The sequence below is a fragment of the Pteropus medius genome, unplaced genomic scaffold (genome assembly GCF_902729225.1).
Source record: "Pteropus medius unplaced genomic scaffold, Ma_sr-lr_union100, whole genome shotgun sequence".
NCBI classification, from domain to species: Eukaryota; Metazoa; Chordata; class Mammalia; order Chiroptera; family Pteropodidae; genus Pteropus; species Pteropus medius.
The window spans coordinates 2,212,423-2,231,052 of record NW_024349800.1 but is presented as its reverse complement, the minus strand read 5'-3'; the positions used below and the strand labels follow the sequence as shown (position 1 = coordinate 2,231,052).

The window sequence follows — 18,630 nt, the reverse complement described above, 5'->3', positions numbered from 1 at the left end:
GGCAGAGCTAGGCATGCCTCGCTAGCACTTGTGAGTCTGGCCTCATGTCAGGGTCAACAGTCATGAAGAGGCACTCAATTGACAAGAGAGCTGAACTGTGATGAGACTTATGCCCTGCGAGCACATTCTCCAATGAGCAGGAGTCACCAGGCATTAGCGGGGGTAGGGGCTTCCTCCAGGGGTCAGTTAGGGGGCTGGAAGGCTGGTTGGGACTGAGTGTGTCTCAGAAAGAGTGAACAGCACTGGGCTACCAACCAGCACCTGGGACCTAGGTAAAGAATCATTCTGAAATTGCTATTGCCAAGGCAAAGATGGGTGTGATTTAGAATCACTGCGTATTGGTACTAGAAAGTGCTTTAGTAGGACATGGTAAAGGGAATGCTAGTTTTAGAGTCAGACAGTCTGGGTTTTGAAAATGCCACATTTATAACACCTCTCTGAACTTCAGTTTTAAAATCTGACAGTGATGGCAAATAAATCTCCCCTCGTGTCAACTCTGATCAATTGGTAGTGGCTGTCCATAGCTCCGTTGAGGATTGTGAGCCCTCTCCAGGCTTTAGCTAAAAACAGTGCTGTGATCTATTAATGATGTTTGTCATGGCCAGGGAATTTAGAGGGGCACTGCATATGCTGCTCTTTTGTCATCATAGATTAGGTGACTTCTGAGATTCCTTTCTTCTTAAAAAGGCTGTGATTTCTTGTTGATTTCTCTGCATTCATTAATTCCGTGCAATCAGCAAACATTTCTTGAGCTCTTTCTATGTGCCAAACATTGCACCAGATGTTTATTTGGGCTTCTATGAGATGAATTGTAAGATGATATGATCCTACAGCTCTTAAAAATTATAGGAGATTTAGTGGAAACAAGATCCAACAGGACCTTAGTAAGCTGGAAAAGTAACCAGAGGCAAATAAAATAAGACTTCAGGGTAATTTGCAAAGGCAGTGAAAAATAGGCTTCACAATCATCAGACAGAGGCTCAATTAAAAAATAGGCGAAGGATTTGAATAGACATTCCTCCAAAGAACATGTATGAGTGGCCAATTAGTATATGAAAAGATTCTCAGCATCACTAGTCATTAAGGAAGTGCAAATCAAACCCACAATGAGATACCACTTCATACCCACTAGGAAGGCCAAAATGAAAAAGGCAGACAATGACAAAAAGAAAATGAGGATGTGGAGAAAGTGGAACCCTCATACACTGCTGGAGGGAATGAAAAATGGTTCAGCCACTTTGGAGTTCCACAAAATGTTAAACATAGACTAAGTTACCATATGACTCAACAGTTCCACCCTTAGGTATCTACTCTAGAGGCATTAAAACATATGTTCACACAAAAACTTGCACACAAATGTTCATAGCATTGTTCATAATAGTCTAAAAGTAGAAACAACCCAAATGTCTATTAGTTGACGAATAGGTGAATAGAATGTGCTCTATCCACCCAGTGGAATGTTATCCAGCCATAAGAAGGAATGGACTCCTGAGTCATGCTACAACATAGATGAGTTTTGGAAACAGCGAAAGAAGCCAGTTACAAAAGGCCACATATCGTAGGATTCTATTTATGTGAAATGTCCGGAATAGATAAATCCATAGAGACAGAAAGTAGATTAGTGGTTGCCAGGGCCTGGGGCGGAGGAGAATGGGAGTAACTGCTAATGGCTGCAGAGTTTCTTTTTGGGGTGATGAAAATATTCTAAATTTAGATAGTAGTGATGGTTGTACAAATCCGTGCATATACTAAAAATAAAGAAAGAAAGATAAGACAGTCAGGCAAGGAATTACAGAACTACAACATAGCGGGGTATATAGAGGGAGTAGAGAGAGTACTGCCCGGGAGCCTGGAAACTAATTTTTTGTTCAGAGTTGTATAGTAATTAGCCATTTGACTCTTGGACAAGCTAGTTTTCCTCTTCAGTTCTTTACCTATAAAATGGATGAATTAAACTCAGATACCTATAATATCCTTCCCAGCTATAAAATGTTATGAGTTCATGAAGGGCTAAAAATGGTCTCATGGTCACAGAAGTCCCCTGAGTATGGGTCAGGAGCATCAAAACTCTCTGTGAGGGTTGGGTACATGGCTGGTACAGGGTGTGCCTGCCAGAAATCTGTTTCCAGAAATTCCCAGAATAAGTGGATCCTGAAGAAAAATCAGAGGAGATCTCTGGGGACACCTACTAAAACGCTAAGAGATCTCAGTCTGGAATAGGGAGGTTTAAGGGTACTGAGGTGAAGGAGGAAACCCTGTTTCTTTTTATCCAGCAGCTGGATAAAAAGGGCAAGGAGACACCTCTCCAACCCATGCACTCTGTACTCCTTCCTGCCCAGCTGGCCCAGAACAGAAGCTGCTTCCCCGAGAGGCAGTCTGGCTCCTAGCCAAGACTGGCCCCTCTGGCTGCCCCGCTCTGCCTCTTCCCCACTGCTCACACCGAGACAGCCAGGCATTTAATGCCTGCCCTGTGCGGGGACTATTCTGGGTACTGCAGGTCCAGCAATGAACAAGGCAGGTTAAGCCCCTGACTTCATAGAACCTGCTTTTTAGAGGGGATAGCAAATATCAATAAGTATACAGAGAGGTAAAAAATATAATTTTGGCTGGTGAAAAGTGCTTTTGAAGAAAAATAGAGTAACCCAGATATCCTTCAGTGGGCGAATGGTTAAATAAGCTATGGTAAATCCAGCAATGGCATCTTAACTAATTATTTAAGATCTAAAAAGAAATGAGCTAGCAAGCCATGAAAAGACACATAGGAAACCTTAAAATGTATATTACTAAATGAAAGAAACCAATTTGAAAAGGCCACATACTGTATGATTTCAACTATATTATGTTCTGGAAAAGGCAAAACTATGGAGACAGTAAAAAACAAAAGAGGTTGCCAGGAGTCGGAGGGAAGGAAAGACAAGAAGGCAGAGCACAGCGTGTTTTTCGGGCAAGGAAGCTATTCTGTATGATATTATCATGGTGGATAGATGTCATGTACAACACCAAGAATGAACCCCGAGGCAAACTATGGACTCTGGGTGATAATTATTAACGAATGTACCATTCTGGTGGGGATTGTTGATAATTGGGGAGGCTGTGCATGAGGGAGGAAGAAGGTATGTGAGAAATCTCTGTACCTTCCTCTCAATTTTGCTGTGAACCAAAAATTGCTCTAAAAAATAGTCCTGAAAAAATTAAATACAAATGAAAATAATCACTAAAAATTCAATAAAGATAAATAAATTTAAAAAAGAATAGAGCAAAGCAAGGGAATAGAATGTGGGAGAGGCTGTGGAGGTGTACAGTGTTACTGTCTGAGGCCTATCAGACAGTGTGACCTTGGATAAGGACCTCAATGACATCAAATCATGAGACTTGGAAAGATGGCCTGCCAGGCAGTGGGAACAATTAGTCTGAAGGCCTAGAGGCAGGAATGAACTTGGCCTCTTAAAGGATGGGCAGAGGAGGCTGGCAATGAAGGGGAGGATAGAGGAGGAGGGGCTTGAGAGGTGGATGGAAGCCAGGTCATGGAGGGCCACACAGGCCATTGTCACAGTTTGGACAGCCTTTGGGGCAGTTTTGTGAGGGCCTCAGGAGATCTTATTGATATTGTTCTGGGGGAGACCAGTAAAGACTGCTGCTTATCAATAGTGCTGTTGTTGGTTGCACGTGGGCAATGTAAGTGAGCTTTTTGAGTACAGGGCCCCAAATCTTACTCACCTAGCATATGGAGTAAGGCGTTCTAGAGGTGTGTGGTAGATTGAATTGCAGGCAGTGACCACAGAGAAAATCCCCCAACCCTGCCATTAATGGCTCAGCTCTCACATTTCTTTTCTTCTTCCAGAGGCAGGCAAAGTATTCTGAGAACAAGCTGAAGTGCACAAAGGCCCGGAATGACTACTTGCTGAATCTGGCAGCCACCAACGCAGCTATAAGCAAATACTACATCCATGATGTCTCCGACCTAATCGATGTGAGCACCTGGGGAGTCTGGTGCTGAATAGGGTGCCACATCCAAGCTGGCGCAAATCGTCGCCTGAAGGAGGGGCTGGCCCTTGTCTTTAGTTGACATGCCAGGGTGGATGGGAAGGGCAGTGAGCCTGTAGGGCCTGGGAGATGAGTTTCTTCTTCAGTGGGTAGAAGTGGGCCTCTGCCGGCTCCCACATAGTTGGGCCAGGTAGCCATGTATTCAGCGTACGCTTCCCAGGTACCCTACTCTACACCAGGTCCTTTGCTGCGTTTGGGGGTACAGGGTGATTGTCCGCTGTTCATGCCCTTGGGATTTCCCAAAGTGGTACAGATGTTTATATGTTCAGCGCTCCCAAGTCTAGACTGCCAGACAGACACACACATACACACACACACACACACACACACACATACAAAGAAAATAGTGAATAAATCAGAATTATACTTGACCCTTGAACAATGCAGAGGTTAGGGGTGCCGAACGCCTAACCCCTACTCAGTCAAAAAATCTGCATATAACTTTTGACTCTCCCAAAACTTAACTATAGTCATCCTTCAATATCTGCATGGGGATTGGTTCCAGGACCCCATGCGGATACCAAAATCCACAGATGCTCAAGTCCCTTATATAAAATGGCATAGAACAACACATAAAGTTGGCCCTTCACACCCAGATCAAAAATACTGTTTCAATTCATGGTTGGTGTAATCAGAGGATGCAACACCCAGGACATGGGAGGCTGACGGTATATTTATTTTTAAAAATCCATGTATAAGTGGATCCACACAGTTCAAACTTCTGTTGTTCAAGAGTCAGCTGTATACAGATCAGCTTTATTGGGGAGCTTATCTTGGGAGAAATCAGGCAGTTTAAGAAAAAGGAGAATGGAACACTGACTCCTTAGCACCAGCTGCTCAGGACATGCTGCAGGAACAACCAGGCTTGGAGAAAGAACGTTGTGAGCGGCATCATCAGGGAGACCTTCTGTGTTGGAGCTGGGATTGCTTCTCGTGTCTTCCGCAGGAATCTGGCCCTGTAGATGCTCAGTAAAGATTCCGTACTGGTGGATGGATCCTTTTCCTCTGGCCCTGGTGCATCCCATCAGGAAGCAAGGAAGGCTGCGGGAGGGGCACATTATCACCATCCCCAAGAGAGGGAGCTGCTCTGCCCTGCCTGATCCTTCCCTTGCCTGAGGCCAGACCCCTTCTCTGTCTGACAACTTTCCTTTTCACTCCTTCCAGTCCTTTCATTGTTTACCAAATTTTTGTTGAATACCTACTAGCTCTAGGTCTTGAGGCTCTACAGTAGACTAGAGTCAGCAAGCCTGCCCTCAAGGAGCTTATCTTGCATAACCCTGACAAGTTAACAGGCAATTGCAATGCAACACAGTGGGTGTCACAGTGAGGGAGGTGGAGGGAGATGTGGACCTTTAGAGAAGGGACATTGAACGTAAACCCTGAGTGTGGAGAACATCAAGGAAGACTTCTTAGAAGAAGTGACCTTGAAACTGAAACATGAAGAAAGATTATTTAGGCAGAAGGAGAGAGGAACGGTATGCCAGGCAGAGGGAATGCATGTATAAAGGCCTAGAGATGAGAAAGAAGGTGGTAAACTTGAGAAGGTGAGATGCATTCTACTGTTGTTCAAATTGCAACCCCTAATTCCCCCTGAGGGCTTTGGTGTGATTTGTGTGGTAAGATTCCAAAGTGCCGGAGGGCCTCCAGGTTGAAAGATTTGACTGTGGAATGAGAGATAATCGTAAGTCACCATGGTGGGAAAGGAAATGCCGGTGGTCCCACCTCCATGTCGCAGCCCTCACCCGCACCTTTCTGTTGTGTGGCTCTTCCCCAGTGCTGTGATTTGGGCTTTCATGCCAGTCTGGCCCGTACTTTCCGGACCTACCTCTCAGCTGAGTACAACCTGGAGACCTCTCGCCATGAGGGGCTGGATGTCATCGAGAACGCAGTGGACAACCTGGATTCCAGAAGTGACAAGCACACCGTCATGGACATGTGCAACCAGGTCTTCTGTCCCCCACTCAAGTTTGAGTTCCAGCCCCACATGGGGGATGAGGTAGGTTTCTCACATGAGCTCATGCTTGAGGCTGCTTCCATCTGTTCTCCCATGTGCTCCCAGAACATCTGTAAGAGGGAAATGTCAGTCCCCATTCTATATGCAGGATATTTATCTCAGAGGCCTGAGGTCAAGTTCATGGTTCAAGGGCTTCCTAAGCCAAGGAATTTACCACTAATACCCTAACCTTGTTGGCTCAGGTTCCCCACTTGCAGAGTGCAGGACCTTAGTGCTCCCTAAAATCCCTCCTAGTTATGTCTAGAAGACCCTAAGAAAGTCCCATGTCTGCCCAAAGTCATCTCACATTCTTCCCTTGTATCACAGCCACTTTGGCCAGCATCCTCAGCAGGGCACTGCCTGGCCTCCAAAACAGAAAGCATACCACCAGCTGAGTTTCCTTCAGTGGTTGTGCTGCTCAGACCCTTGCTACGTTCTGGAAAACAAAATGTGAGAGAAGGCACTTGTCGCTGGCCCCACGGCAGTATACTGGTTACTCAAGTTTCACAAAATACCTTATGCAAATAGCTCCTTGAGCTTTTCCATGTCAATCTCTGCTCTCTCTAGGGCTCAGGCCCTGCTCCTGGAACTGATGGAGGACAGACACCAGATGTCATATCTGCCTCCCCATCTCCATCATCTCTCCTCCCCATGGACATGTGCACAGAACTTTCTCCTAGTGGCTCCATTCTCTCCACCTAGATATATCCCACCCATGCACATGGGAGTTGGAGGGACCAGACCCTATCAGCCCTGGATCCCTTGGGAGCTCTGCAGGGCCATCTGCTGCCCTTGCTTGGCAGGGTGATACAAGGAGGCTCCTTAGCAGATGGCATTTACTAGACACTCCACATGGTTCTACTCACTTTCGTCATTTATAAAAGAGATGCCTTCTGCAGGGCTTCCTACAGCTCCTGCCCTATCCCTCTGCCCTCATGTCTCGCCCTTTTGGCCCATCATCTGGGCCTAGAAATTCTGACCTCGTGGTTACCGCTGATGACTGCGAAGTTTGGGTTGCCTCGTTAGTGGGAGATAACTAGTAAATAACAGAGTCCTGCTGTCCCTTATGATCTCAGTTGAATCATCCCAAGTAGCCCACCCACAGGTGGTAACAGAGCCCTGGGTGAAATGGGTATAGGAAGAACGGTTTTTCTCCCCACTCTTCCCCTCCCCCACCTCTCTCCCAGTCAACCAGCTGGGGAAGAGGGTCTACGAGAGTGAGACTGCCTCACAGTTGGTTGGTCTCTGAAGTATCTTCCTGCTAGAGAATAGGAGCACTCTGCTAATTGTTCCTCAGTCATTATTCTTTTCACTGGCTTCCCTTAGGCAGTTGCTTTCCTACCACAACTTTCTGCCTGGAAATTAACTAACCAGTCTCAGTTAATGAGATTATGTCAAAGCTCTTAGTAAACCCTCAAGAGTATACAATGTAGAAGACCACAACTGAGAGGCCACACTTTGCAGTGTGAGAGGGTGGCTCCTGGTTCCCGTCTAGAGTTACCAGGTATAAGCTATGTGACCTTGGACAGGTCATTTAACCTCTAAGCAGTGATAGCTCCTGCCCTAGCTCCACACAGGAGATGAAGGCACTGGGCAACCATAGGTGGGGGCTGTCATTTTTGCAGGTGTGCCAGGTCAGCGCTCAGCAGCCCGTCCAGACAGAACTGCTCATGCGGTACCACCAGCTGCAGTCCAGACTGGCCACTCTCAAGATAGAGAATGAGGAGGTGAGTGAGCCCCTCTGCCCTGTAACGGATTTCCTTACAAAGGCCTACCTTGTCTTGGGGAGTCCACTCTTGCCATAGAACACATAAGAAAGTAGGGTTCATCTGTAAGATGGACTATTGCACAGCCATTAAAACCATGCACACCAAAAAAATTTCATGCTAAGGAATGCTCATAAGATGTTAAGTTAAAAAAAAAACAAAGAGGAAATAAAACTGTTCAGTATTATCATAACTAGGGTACACTAGAGCAGTAGTCCCAACCTTTTTGGTACCAGAGACCAGTGCTCCTGTGAGAATCTAATACCTGATGATCTGAGGTGGAGCTGAGGCAGTGATGCTAGCCCTGGGGAGTGGCTGCAAATACAGATGAAGCTTCGCTCGCTTGCCTGCTGCTGCTCACCTCCTGCTATGCAGCCTAGTTCCTAAGAGGCCATGGACCAGTAGACATTCGTGGCCCGGGGTTTGGGGACCCCCGCGCTAGAGTATGTGCATATGTATCTGTGTATATTCACAGGCATAGAAAAGACTGGAAGGAAATACTTCAAAATGTTATTTATAGTTATGTCTGGGTTGTGGACTATAGGTGATTTCTGTTTTTTTCTTTGTGTTTTTCTCTATTTTCTGCAATGAGTTTGTATTATTTTTATCATCATAAATAATCATAGTTATTTAAAATTATACAATTAAATAAACAACCCAGGGCACACTGAATGTGTCATGGATTCTGAGCTCCAAGGTATTTCCTATTCCAGACTAGATGTCTCCATGTAGGGAGTATGTCGACCAGCTGGAGGACACCAGGATATGGGAAGTGTCAGCTGAGATCATGGGCAGGTTTGTCTTTAAGAAGGGCATTCACGGCTGGAGACGGGGTGTCATAGTTTCTATCTTCACATCTCAAGAGGACTGTCCTGGGTAGAGAGGGCTGGTTTGCTCTGTGTCTGCACAAAGAACAGAGCTAGGACGAACATGAGACAGATTGTTCAGGATGATGACAAATCAAAGCAGTCCCTGGGGGGAGGTTATATGGCGACGAATTATGTATTTGTTTTTAAAACTTGAGGAGAGAAAGGAGATGAACCTATATATATTCCTGCTCCACATCTTTCTTCAAAGCATTTTAAATTGTTTACATGGAACAGTATATGGATAATAATGTTAATGGAATTTAAATTGGAAATCAGGGCCACAGAAAGAATGAAGCAAGTGTTCCTTTGTGTAGGCTGTTCATGACCATGGAGATGCTTAATTTTGAACCCGAGCTTCTGTCAGGTAGTATTAGAAAGAGCTGATTCATTCCTTTATTTATTCAAGTATTTGTTCCCCAAATATGTGTCCAAATATTTATTAAGCACATACTGTGTGCTAAACATTGTGCTAAATGCAGAGTAAAGTGAGTGAGCAAGATAATATAGTACCTCCTCTCATGGAGTTTATATTCTAGTGAAAAAGACATAATAAAACACAAAAAGCAAACCAATAAATGAATGAATATGCAAAGTATTAGAGATAAGCACTACATTAAAAATGGTAGTCATGGGGGCCCGCAGTCACCAGGAGGTGACATTTAAGTTGAGATCTGAGTGACAAGAAAGAGGCTTTGAGTAACAATAATTTAATGACCAATTTATATACAATTTCTTCTGGGACTGTTTTGGAATGATGCTCCATCATTCTATAGGGTCAACCATTTAGGTACAAGTCAGTGAAGGAGTATTGTGAGGTGGGAGCTCATGTGCCTTGCATGTGTAACCTTCTGAGGGTCCCACTCAATCACAGGAGAGAGGTTGGAGTTTTGGAGAACTGACTAGACAGCGATGTCTCAGCATCTGTGTTCCTCGAGGTTCTCTTTTCTGTCAGGCTTTGGATAGGACTCAGGCGGCAGATAGCTAGAGAATTATCTGCCATTGTGCTAAATGCAGAGTAAAGTGAGGATGGTTGCTCACCTTATCCAGACTTTGTCTCCTTCCTAAAGGATACCAAGAATATTTCTAGTGTTGTTCCTTCTCAAGGGACCTGCCATTGGAGGAGCTAGTTTGGGGCTATATAATCAGGTGTAAAGAGAAACAGACCTAAAAACCCAAGTTCCTTGTTTGTCACAATATTTTCTAAGGTTCTTTCTGGCAGAAGCAATCCAATAAAACGACTAGATTGGGCTACCTGGGAAAAGGATTTTGCATTCTGACACTGAAGGATTTTTGTTGACATGTTGTTTTTCCCAGGTGAGAAAAACCCTGGACGCCACCATGCAGACCTTGCAGGACATGCTGACTGTGGAAGACTTCGATGTCTCTGATGCTTTCCAACACAGTCGGTCTACAGAGTCTGTAAAGTCTGCCGCCTCTGAGACCTACATGAGCAAGATCAACATTGCCAAAAGAAGAGCCAACCAGCAGGAAACAGAAATGTTTTATTTTACAGTAAGTTTTGTCCTGGACCCAGAACCTGCTGCCTGCTCACCCGCTGGCATTGACTTTTGGGGAGCAGCCCAAGCTAGTGGGAGCCAGCAAAACCATGTGGGTCAGTTCGACCTAAAATTCTTCCAACATGCTTCTCAAATGAAGTTGCCTGGCTTGGCTTTTGTGAAATTCAGGAAGCAAATTACCAATGGATAGCTTTGGCATTGATCTTGAATTAACAGTTATTGCATCTTTCCTGTTATGGGGGGGAAAAAAAAAACAGAGGGTGTGTTCAATTGGGTGAGAGGAAAGTGGTAGTGGAGCCAAGTGTAAGCCCACGTAACTACCCTAAAGTTTAGTGTATGGTTGTCATGTTGTGTTGTCTTCAGTTGGGGTGCAGGCTTTTGGAAGCAATGCCCTGCGTGAGCCGTGCAAATTGCTGGTGAGTTGCCAGCTCTTCATGTAAAATCCTAGATTGCTAACATTTAACTCAGCCAGGGACAGGGAGGAACAAGAATAAGGGGCATTGAGGCTTTAGTTCACTGTGTATTTAGTGAACATAGAATTTGCGGTGCAAGGGGCCTTAAATCTTCCATCTGATGCTTGATCCCATTTAACCATTTCCTTGCCAAAAAATCAAATAGATTCTGCTTGAACAGCCCCTGGAGGAAAAGCTCGTTTCTGCCCCAAACTGCCCTTTTGTTTGGTTTGTGGCTGGCTATAGATATTATAATGTTTTCTCTTATCTCTGTTATTGTCAGAAATCTGCTGCACTAAAATTTCTAGTCACTGATCTTGATTCTGTTTTCTGGGGCAACTGGAGAGAGGCTAATCTACAAGACAGCCTTTGGCGTAGTTACAGGGAGCTGGGCTTTTATTTCTCCCAGCTAAACATATCTGGTTCTTTGCTTTTGAATGGCTTTACCATCCTTGTGATTCTCTCCTGAACATGTTCCATTTGTTGATGCCTCTTCTAAATTGGGACTACCAGCAGAGGTCTGATCAGCACAGAATAGAACTAAATTTTCACCTCTTTTCACAGTGGGTGCCATGTTCCTTTTCAGATGTCCTAAAATCATATTTCTTTTTTTTTTCTTGAAAGCTATTAATTCCAGTGAAATCTCTATTCCCTACACACTGCCATTACATCAGGCCACTCTCCTCCTAAAAGACGTGTAGGTGACATCTTGGGTAGGTGTTATGTTTATCATCAGTTAGATTTCCTCTTAATGGTTCCAGACTGTCAAGATTCTGATCCAGCTGTTCAACATATATGCTGTCCCTTTAGATCTTGTGTCGTCAGCAGATTCAGTGAGCGTAGCTTCCGTGCTTTAATGTTTGTCAATTAAAAATAATAATGGGTATGCTAGGGGCAAGGCCAAAGACAGTTGTTAAAAATATGTCATTAGGTTAGTACTGATCCACAAATCAGCACTTTTAGGTTGTGGTCATTTAACCAGTCACAAACCCACCCAGTTCTAACATCCCACTCCATCTTGTGATTGGTCTTGTCAGATCCCTTGTCAAAAACCAATAGTTGATACTCTTTGACTTCGTTGTTTTCATGAAAGAAGACATAGCTAGTCTTAGTGAATCAGCTGATGCTAATTTCTGAGATTTACCACTTCTGCTGGGGACCTCCTATGTTTGCAGAGAGAATTTATGCATTGCAAAGATAAGTAAGGAGTGTATATGAGTATTAATTCACTCTGGCAACAGAAGCAAATAAATCTGGATGGCAGAAGCAGGAAAGGGGGTCCAGCCTGTTTGAAATTAAGATATAATTCACCGATGTCCATGATTAAGGGTCATCGATGCTACATTTTAATCTTAATAGTCAATTTTTCAACTTGGTCAGCTAGTACAACTCCTGAGTTAATGTTGTGACATTATTTTGAGTATTTTGAAGGATATAATATTTCTTTTAATTTAGACATCAGTACAATTTGATGTCATTCTTTCCTTCATGGGTCATATGTGAAGCCTGGGTGAAACTTTGAAGTAGGCAGAGCCCACAGGCCCCAGAGCTCCTGGGTGAAAGTGAATAACCCATCAAGGCTTGAGTTACGTGTTTGGGATGAGAGCTTCAACTACCAGGGGCAGTGAGGCATGGCGGAGAAAATGTCTCCTTAAACCCCTGCTGTGTTTTTTTAGAATGAATTCTCACACATGATAAAAATAGGGGGCATTACTACTAGAAGCATTCAGAAAGAGCCTCTAGGTGAGTAGTTATCAAACCAAAGTGTGCATTTGAATCATGTAGGAAGCTCGTTTAAAACACAGATTCCCAGACTACCACCCTCTCTGAGGTGGGGCTCTGGTAATGCGAACATTTCTGGGCCTCTGTGGTGTTTTCCTCAGATGTAAACTGAGGAGTTAGGCTCTCAGTACTCCAGAGCAGGAATCTGCATATTGAACCCCTCCTTGGCTGGGTAGGAGGCCGCTAGTCCCTGCACCACACTTGGAGAAACACTGTGAGTCTACTCTCATTCTTCCCTGAAGAGGGCGTAGAGGCCGAGAAGTGTGCAGTAATCTACCCAAGGTCACACACTAAGTGGCAGTGGCTTTGAGCTCCTGTCTCCTCTGGGAATGGTGGTGCTCCCTCCATTTCCATCCAAAATTGTGGTGAAGACCAAATGAACATGTTTGAAAACTGTCAAGTGCTCTGTGGATGTAAGGGGGAGTGACTCTAAATGACCAAGGGACAAGGTCCTAGGAGCTAAGAAGAACCATGGCCAAAGAGAGGGGACACCACAACTTCGCATCAGCCCAGCCATTCCAGAAACCCACTGAGGTGGGGCCAGGTTGAGGTGACCTCAATATTATCTGTGCACATGTCATCGCCACACCCCATGGATCTTGCCCCCTACAATTGTGTTCAATAGGGAGATAGTGATGTTCCAGATATTTACAGGTCATATTGGGGTGTCCTGAGCCTCTGTGGCTCACTTCTCAGCTCCTCTGTACCCCTTTCTGAGCATTCTGGCTGGGGCAATAGGATGGATTTCATTGTGAGAAACTTGCTGGCAGATTTGGAGCAATCACATTCATCCCTGTCTGCTAAAATGCTGTTTCCCCCCATGTACCTACATGGCCACTTTCTCACCTCCTTCAGCTCATATGTCAACTTTGCAGTGAGGTCTGCCCCAACTTCCAGTCCCCAATTTTTGCCTTATTTTCATTCTTAGCATTCACTGCTATCTGACCAATTGTGTATTTTACTTACATTTTTTGTTATTAGCTTGTTATCTCTCTCCCTACTCTGCTACTTTAGCCTCACCAAGTCAGGAATTCAGCTAAGTCCCTCAGCACCTACAATATGCAAGGCCCAGCTATAGGAATTGGATCCAGAAGTGTCCAGCAAAGGCATGCCCCAGCAGGGAGGGCTCTGGCCCTGTGTTTGGGTGGTTTGGAGGTGGTGAGGGGTGGGGCAGGAGTAGGGAGCAAGAAAGCTGGTACCTGTTTGCTGGCTTGGCTGAGGCCTGGCTAAACTTGGGGCAGGTAGATGCATTTCTGTTCTGAGTGGGCCCTGTCTGTCCCCACTGCTTCAAAGTGCATTGTGCTTGGCCAGGCCCCTGAATTAGAGACAGCCTGGGGTCCCTGGGATCTTGATCATGTCTCTTCCCTTTGCCAACCTCACCTGCCTCATCTGTAAAAAGAAGAAAACATATTACTCAATGCAGTTGAGATTATTTTAATGTGAGGGTCTCTAGGGGCCCGCAGAGCCCTTCCTCCTCCAGACTGGGGGCTGGATGAAATAAAGACTTGTTCTGACAGCTCCGATGAAGTGCTTCTGCCTCAGCTGTGTGTGCCCAGGACCATCCTGTCTTCATTGCTCTTGGCCCAAAAGCACGGTGGAGCTTTGATGACTAAAGAAGCCTTCTGCTCACAGCTCCCACAGTCCTCACCTGACAAAAGCGCCTTTCACTGCTCCCTGAGCTTTCTTTGTATTCCCAAAACTGACTCGAAATGCCTGAAGCCCTCAAGACTGGGCAGCCATGCTTGGCAGAGCTGGGCATCTGACGGAGAAGAGCAAATGAGTAGATGCAAAGGCCCCCTTTTCCCACACGGGGGTCCTTGAGGGTGTTGCAAACTCCCTTTGACCTCCCTGCCCCGGAGTTGCATTACAGAGGCAGAGATTGTGGGACTTGGCCCTGCAATCTGTCATGTCCTTGTGCCTTGTGTCTTACAGAAATTTAAGGAATACGTGAATGGCAGTAACCTCATCACTAAGCTGCAGGCCAAGCACGACTTACTCAAGCAGACCCTGGGCGAAGGTGAGTCAGGTGGCGGAGGGCCTGCGAGGAGGGGCTGTCTTCCCCGCTGGGTTTTGTTGTGGCCCTGTGAGCTGGAGACATGGGTACTTGGCAGAATGAAGCCTGGTACTGGGGCTACCTTCAAGGACTGGGCAGGCTGCTGCAGTCTGTGGTCTACAGCCCTGGAACAGATGCTGAGAGTGGTCTGGTCTGGTTGCAGAAAATAGGGGCAAATACAAATGTTGGTTTAGGTTGTGGGAGACGGTTCAAGGCAAAGTGATAAAGGAGCCCCCAATAGATAGGGGATAGGAATTCAGGGACACAGGGGTCCACTCTGATGCTTTTAGCAGATACTCTTTGCCAGGAATAGTATTGGAGTGTCTGGCCAGGATTCCAGGTCCGAAGAAGAAAAACCTTATATGTAAGGCAGAGTGTGGTCCTTAAGAGGTCTGAGGACTAGGCTTAAAACTACCCAAAGTTTCCAATGATGGTTGGTATAAAATCCCAACTTCCCTCATGACACACGAGGCTTTACGTTATTTAATCTCCACCTATTTTGCTGACCTCATCATCTACCATTCTCCGCTCCCTTACTATGCTCTAGCCACACTCAGCTCTTTTCTTCCCTGCAAAATTCATTGAGTTTATTCCTGCCCCAGGGCCTTTGCATATGCTGTTCTCCCATGCCCTTACCCCAGATCTCTGTATGGATGGTTCCTTATCCTTCAGCTGTCAGCACAGATATCACATCCTCAGTGAGACTCTCCTTGCCACCTGATGTCAAGGAATCACCACCTCTGTTCCAACATTCTCTCTGTTTGATTTTCTTCATCTCATTCATCACTATGTGAAATCATCCTATGTATTATTTGTTCACTTACTTATTGTCTTTGGTCATGCCCCCCACCCCTAACAGTATTATATCATCAATCAGACTACGGACTTCCTTGCTAATTTTCCCCAGAGCCTAGAACAGTGCCTGGCTCATAGTCGGCACTCAATTAATAGTCACTGAATGAATATTGAATGGAAAGGTCACCATAACATGAACTAGGACACAAGATCAGGATGGTTTATAGCAAGTCCTGGTGACCTTGGGACTTGGTGTGAGGCTCAGCTGTGAGTAGGGGCTGACCTGGGGTTTATGAAGCTGCTGGGCCCTGCTTGGAACACCCTTAGCTTTCACACTCAGGAGTATTCTGTGTCCTCTTTGGAGAGAGGGCTACTGGCTGAAGGATGTGCTCCACCAAAAGGAAAGGAGACATGGGGTCCAGGAAATAGGGAGCCAGAAGGAGAGAGATGAAAGCAATTTCCAAGGTGATGATTCCAGTAGATCCTGAAATGACAGCTTGAAGCAGGTCTAGAGGTCACCTATGAGTTTTTGGGGAGCAGGAAGAGCATTACAGGGTGAGAGTTGTGCTGGGGCATGGGGCTGGCATTTATTGGCTGTTGAGTGTTTGCCGCCCACAGCATGTCCTTGCTCTTCATTGGATCACTGTCTTCTTCTTGTGGGTGCACATCCCAGTGGCTGTGCTCCGGCCACACAAGACCTCCTTAACCCTGCCCACTTGGCAACTATCAAGCAGGCTGCCAGGATCTGCAGATGCTTGGCATTGGCGAGCCCTTTGCTTCAGAGGAAACAGCCCCAAGGCACTTATAAACGAGCTGGGAGAAAGTTCATGAATTCATAAAAAACTTAGTAACGATAACATTGTCACAGAACTACTGGATGAATTGCCAAATGAATGGTTCAGGCTGAGGGCTGTGAGTCAGGAGAAGAAGGGATCACCATGGACCCAGGAGAGCTAGGAAAGCTTCAACGAAGATAAATGACCAGGGTTTGGAGGAATAACCAGGGGTTTAAAATTAATATCAATGGAACATTTTCAATCAACTTTGTTGATGTATAACTTATATACAGTAAGATACACCCATATATATGTAGAAATCAGTCTTGATGAACACAAATGCCTATGTGTAACCACTCATATCAAGATACAGAACATCTTCATTGCCCTAAAGGTGCCTTAGGCCTCTTTGCAGTCACTCCCCCCATACTCCACCCCAAGCAACCACTGATCTGATTTCTGTCACCATAGATTATAGTTTCACGTGTTCTAGCTGGTGAGAGCTGGGGAACTGTGGAGGTAATGAAAATATTCTATAACCCGATTTGGGTGTTGGTTCTACATGGGTATATACATTTGTCAGAACTCATTAACTGAGGGGTAAGGGTGGGGAAAAAAATGAGTTGCAATGAGTCTTTTCTTTATTTCTCCCGACCTCTCTACATTCTGCCTATCCTGACATTTCAGTATTGGGCCAGGTGAGTGGGGCCATGGAGGAGTGTGGGTAACAAAGAGGGACCCAAAACAGCAAGAACAGAGTGAAAGGGAAGAGACGGGAAATCTTAGAGAGGAGCTTGGATGCGTGTGCGACGAGGGGTAGCTTCCACAACCAGCATTAAAGAGGAGGATTGGTTTTTATGGTCATAGAGCCAAAGACTGGGGGCTGTTTCTCATGAGCCATGTAACAAAAGGCAGGTCAATGTGAGCTGGTAGCTACTTGTATTTTTGAAATCACATGCTTTGGATTTAGAAAATTAGATAATCTTTTAAAAAATAAGACCCCAGATGACAAAGTGCTTCTCTCTGGCTCCCCCATGAGCACTCTCAGATGCAACCTTCTATTACTGCCCTGGCCTGAATGGCCTTAACGAAATAATAATTACCATTTTGGTGGGCATAACTCCTGACCCATTTTGTCTTCCAGATGTATTTAGCCTTCAGTTACACCTTGCTCTGAGGTATGATTTACCAGTCCTTCTTCTGAGTTTTGAGCTGAACAGCACCAAAAAGATACAGGAAAATGCAGCTTTAGAAAGAGGCACCTAGGAGAACAGCCATAGTCCTGCTTTCCAGTATGCCAGTGGTGGAAAGGCCCACTGTGCTGCTCTCGATAACCGAGATGGGTCTTATTAGACTGGTCAATTCTGGGGAGGTTCTTTTTTAATAAATTTTTTTGTTTTAGACTAGTTTTAGATTTACAGAAAAGTTGCAAAGATAGTACAGAGCTTCTGTGTACTCCGTGTCCAATTTCTCTTGTTATTGACATCTTACATTAGTGTGGTGTTCTGCTCACGATTAATGAATATTGATATGTTATTATTAACTATATTAACTACAGTTAATAAATTATAGAATTTCTGAAAAAACTGAAGCTGAGACCAAAACTTTAGTCATTTTTGTTTGTTCACTGCATGATAAAGGTATAGATGGATTTGTAGGGCATTGGGTAAAAAGGGAGAATTTGTGAGTAGGAAAATTTGTACTGACTTAGATTGATAAAGTTATCACCCATTGGGCAAGGGGGGCATGGAATAAACAGGCCAGAGAGAGCTCAGAATTTTAGATGATTTATTTTTTCATGTCTTACGAGATGATTCACCCTTACCTGAGCACATTGACTCATTCGTTAGAAAGCCCTTTTAAGAATGGGGCTAGGGTAGGGTTATACCTGCATCAATGACCTTTTTATGTCATCTGAGGGCTATTTCGATTGTGGAGGGACAATCTGAAAATTTTGAGAAAAACAGGTGCGAAATGGGCCAAGTGGAATATTTTGACTGAAAAGATACTTTTTCTCCCCTCCTCTCCTCCCACTTCCCATGGATGTTGCTATCTCCCCCATAAGAACTGGATCTCTGAACGTGGGGCAGCTCCTCCCACGCGCTTGCTGTGTGCATCCGGGCCCTGCATACCCGGGGTATGGTCCATGGCTCCACCTGGGGTGCGAACCCAGGACCTTCCGTGTGCAAAGCAGATGTGCTAAGCACTACACTATGGAACCACCCCCTCTTTTTTTTTTTTTAGTAAGAATGATTATTGCTATCAACTGCCTGAATTTTTCTCAAGTACTGCTTTGCCAGCATGGCTGAAAGAAACCACAAGTTAGAGGAAACAAAATCTTTTGGGTCACCTTCACATAGAAGTGAATTTTTGAACACAGTTAACCCCAGATACACACGTCAAAAAAGCTTCTAAGTGTCCCACGAATTGGCATTTTTTGTTAGAAATGATATCACTGCTACATCTTGGGAAAAAGAATGTCCACCCTTATATACCTTTGGCTGTTGCTATGTTGCTTTATTGGCCAGAGAATTCTTAGTTTATCATCTCTGAGTCTTAGATCTCTGACCTTTTTATGGCTCT

The 18,630-nt window shown here is 45.0% G+C and overlaps 1 protein-coding gene across 5 annotated transcripts in view; it reads left to right on the top strand.

Annotated features, from left to right (window-relative positions):
* The window catches only part of SRGAP3 (SLIT-ROBO Rho GTPase activating protein 3), a 239,674-nt gene that overhangs the window by 162,245 nt on the left and 58,799 nt on the right, over nt 1-18,630 (top strand). For all 5 annotated transcript variants that reach the window (XR_005658157.1, XM_039886636.1, XM_039886638.1 and 2 more), the window contains 5 exons: nt 3,842-3,970; nt 5,819-6,040; nt 7,663-7,764; nt 9,987-10,184; nt 14,356-14,440. Coding sequence is in view for 4 of the 5 variants with exons in the window: in XM_039886636.1 (XP_039742570.1) it covers nt 3,842-3,970; nt 5,819-6,040; nt 7,663-7,764; nt 9,987-10,184; nt 14,356-14,440 (736 nt within the window). In the remaining variant the exon portion in view is untranslated. The remainder of the gene's footprint in view (nt 1-3,841; nt 3,971-5,818; nt 6,041-7,662; nt 7,765-9,986; nt 10,185-14,355; nt 14,441-18,630) is intronic.